General features: G+C 37.5%; 1 protein-coding gene across 1 annotated transcript in view; it reads right to left on the bottom strand.

Moving 5' to 3' along the window:
• LOC107103740 (leukemia inhibitory factor receptor-like) overlaps positions 1-2,311 on the bottom strand; it is a 26,255-nt gene extending 23,944 nt beyond the window's left edge. The window contains exon 1 of the mRNA XM_015403553.1: positions 2,009-2,311. Coding sequence (XP_015259039.1) covers positions 2,009-2,126 — 118 coding nt within the window. The 5' untranslated portion in view covers positions 2,127-2,311. The remainder of the gene's footprint in view (positions 1-2,008) is intronic.
• Between the last annotated feature and the right edge of the window lie 259 nt (positions 2,312-2,570).

Raw genomic sequence — 2,570 nt, 5'->3', positions numbered from 1 at the left:
TTTACATTTGTCACATATAGGAGAGACACTATGAAACAGCTTATTAAGTTTGGTTTTAGAAAAGTGCAAATGATGGATAACCTTGAATTGAATAAGTTGCAATCTGGAGTTAATGGAACATGTTTTGATCCTTGACAGACTCAAATTCCACATCTCATCTGAAATTTCAACTAGTGTATCAGAAGCCCAGGCCTCTTTTATATGATTGGTAGAAGGAGATGAACTGAAAAGATTAACAAAGTGAGAGATTAGCTTTCTAGAAGTGGGGGGCTTTTTTATAAGCTCGAAGAAACTATGTTGCACTGATATGGTTTCAAAGTGAGGGAAATTTTGTCTGACAAAATTGCGAACTTGCAGGTACCTGAAAAAGTGGCTAGAAGGAAGACGAAATTTGGATTGGAGTTGCGTGAAGGAAGCAAAGCTGTTATCGATGTATAAATCCTTGACAACAGCTATGCTTCTATCTAACCAGTGCTTGAAAACTACATCCAAATTCCCTGGCTTGAACGCTGCATTCTGAAAGATGGGGGCATAAATGGAGAAATCAGATTCAGAACAGTCTTTATCTGCTTCAGAATCCTAAATGATTTTTTAAAGATAAAATTATCCTTTAGCAACTGAAAGGGGAAAGAGAAATTGGAGAACACTACAGTGGAAAGAGAGGAAGTAGTAAGTGCTATGGACGCAAGGTTTTCATTCAGTGGGCAATTGGGCAATAATGAGTCGACCTTTTCACCCTTCGGATAAACATGACTCCAAAAAACCCAGGTTCTAGAATTACAAGCCCAGTAATAATGACGGAAATCAGGAAAGCCAAGGCCACCCTCAGCAGTAGGTTTCTGTAGGTGAGACTTAGAAATTTGAGGGTGTTTACCGGCCCAGATAAAAGGAATTATAAGGGAATCTATCATCTTAAAAAAAGAAGCAGTAAGCACATTCCAAATCAGATTTGAACAAACTATGGGTGGCTATTTGATTAGCTTCTGACTGAATGAGCTGAGGAGGATGGACCTCCACCTGCTTTAATACATCATAACTCCAACAACAGATTGTTGAGATTAATCCGGCAGAAAAAAGAGATGTTTTCAGAACATCTGAGCAAAAGTCGGATTGCCTTTCAATCTATTTCCATTTTTGTGATTATTAATAAAATTTTCAATACAACTTTATTTTTTTCAATATATTCTGATATATTCACATTATTTTATATTATTGTTTTATGTTCTTTTAGATTGACATGACTGCAATGTACTTTTATTTTGTTTCCTGATGTACAGCACTCTGAGTTGTCTTGCTACTGAAATGTTTACTATAAATAAATAAGCTTTGCCTAAACATACAACCAGAGACACAATGGATGAGCTACACTAAAGAAATTTGTAAACTGACTTCTTTCCACCTAATGTTATATCAAATCTCAGATTTTTGGTTTAAATGAAAGATGAAAGATGTGAATTTAATAAACACTAAATCTAACCCTGGTCTGGGGTGTAACCTTGCTTCCTCCCACAGTCCAAACACGTCTGTTTTGTTAGTTACTCTTTCTAAGTTACACTCAGAGTAGATGCCCATGGTTGTTTGTCTTGTGTTCCTCTATGTTGCCCAGGAGACCAGTCCAAGGTGTCTCTCCCGCTGTCTGCTGGAGACTGACACCAGATTTTTATATAAAGAATGAATGGACTGTAATATTCTTAAGGTAGAATCAAATCATTAGTTTAAAATTTGTTTCCAAAATTGTGATTCTGTTTGGTTTATATAACAAAAGCACATTTCTTCACTTTGGTTGCTCTTCAGTTTTTTCTTTCATTCAGTTTTAAGGCTTTAGAAAGCCTGATGTCTTTTCACTTTGAATCAACAAGTACTGTCAAGTTAAATTAATTTTAAAACTCTTCCCTTGATTTTAACTTTTTAGTAAAACCTGCAAAGATTTCCTTCCTTTAAGGAAAAGCCGCAAAAAGTGTACAGTTTGAAATAAAACCTAATTTAGAGAGAAGAGGAAAAAGTTTACCTGTTTGTTGTCCATCTTGTTTGCTCAGACTGGGAAGTAGCAGCAACAGAAAACACACGATGCTCATTTCTAACCTCCTTATCTGCTCCCAGGCATTGGGATCTGTACCATGGAACATCTGCAGGGATTGTTAGAATAACACCTATAGCAGAATAATTTCACCCAGCAGGATCCAGCTTGTGGACTGAGTCAAACTAAAGAAGTAAACGTGTCGGGTTCTTGACATCATCAGCATTTCCTGGAGAAACAGCCAAGCAGCCACACTGTGGAAATCCATGTGACTCAGTGCCTGTTGTGAAATCCAACGGGGATTTTAAGGCAGGAAATGGAGCAGCTGCATTCCAGTAACTGTAAGTCAGAGTGGCCAGATCAGACATGCAACCAGAGCTGGGGGAGAATTAATGACTTCAGTAGAAGCAACAGCATCAGGTTTAATGGAGGCTGCTGGAAAAAAACAAACAGAAAGTTGAATTCCTGGGAAAGAGACTATTAGTTTGTGGTCTATTAGGGGGTGTCTGTTTATGCTCTGACATGCCCTGACACTTAAAGCTTAAATAGAACA

This window comes from Cyprinodon variegatus, unplaced genomic scaffold (genome assembly GCF_000732505.1).
Source record: "Cyprinodon variegatus isolate N-32 unplaced genomic scaffold, C_variegatus-1.0 Scaffold1518, whole genome shotgun sequence".
NCBI lineage: Eukaryota > Metazoa > Chordata > Actinopteri > Cyprinodontiformes > Cyprinodontidae > Cyprinodon > Cyprinodon variegatus.
This window is presented reverse-complemented; position numbering and strand designations above follow the sequence as displayed.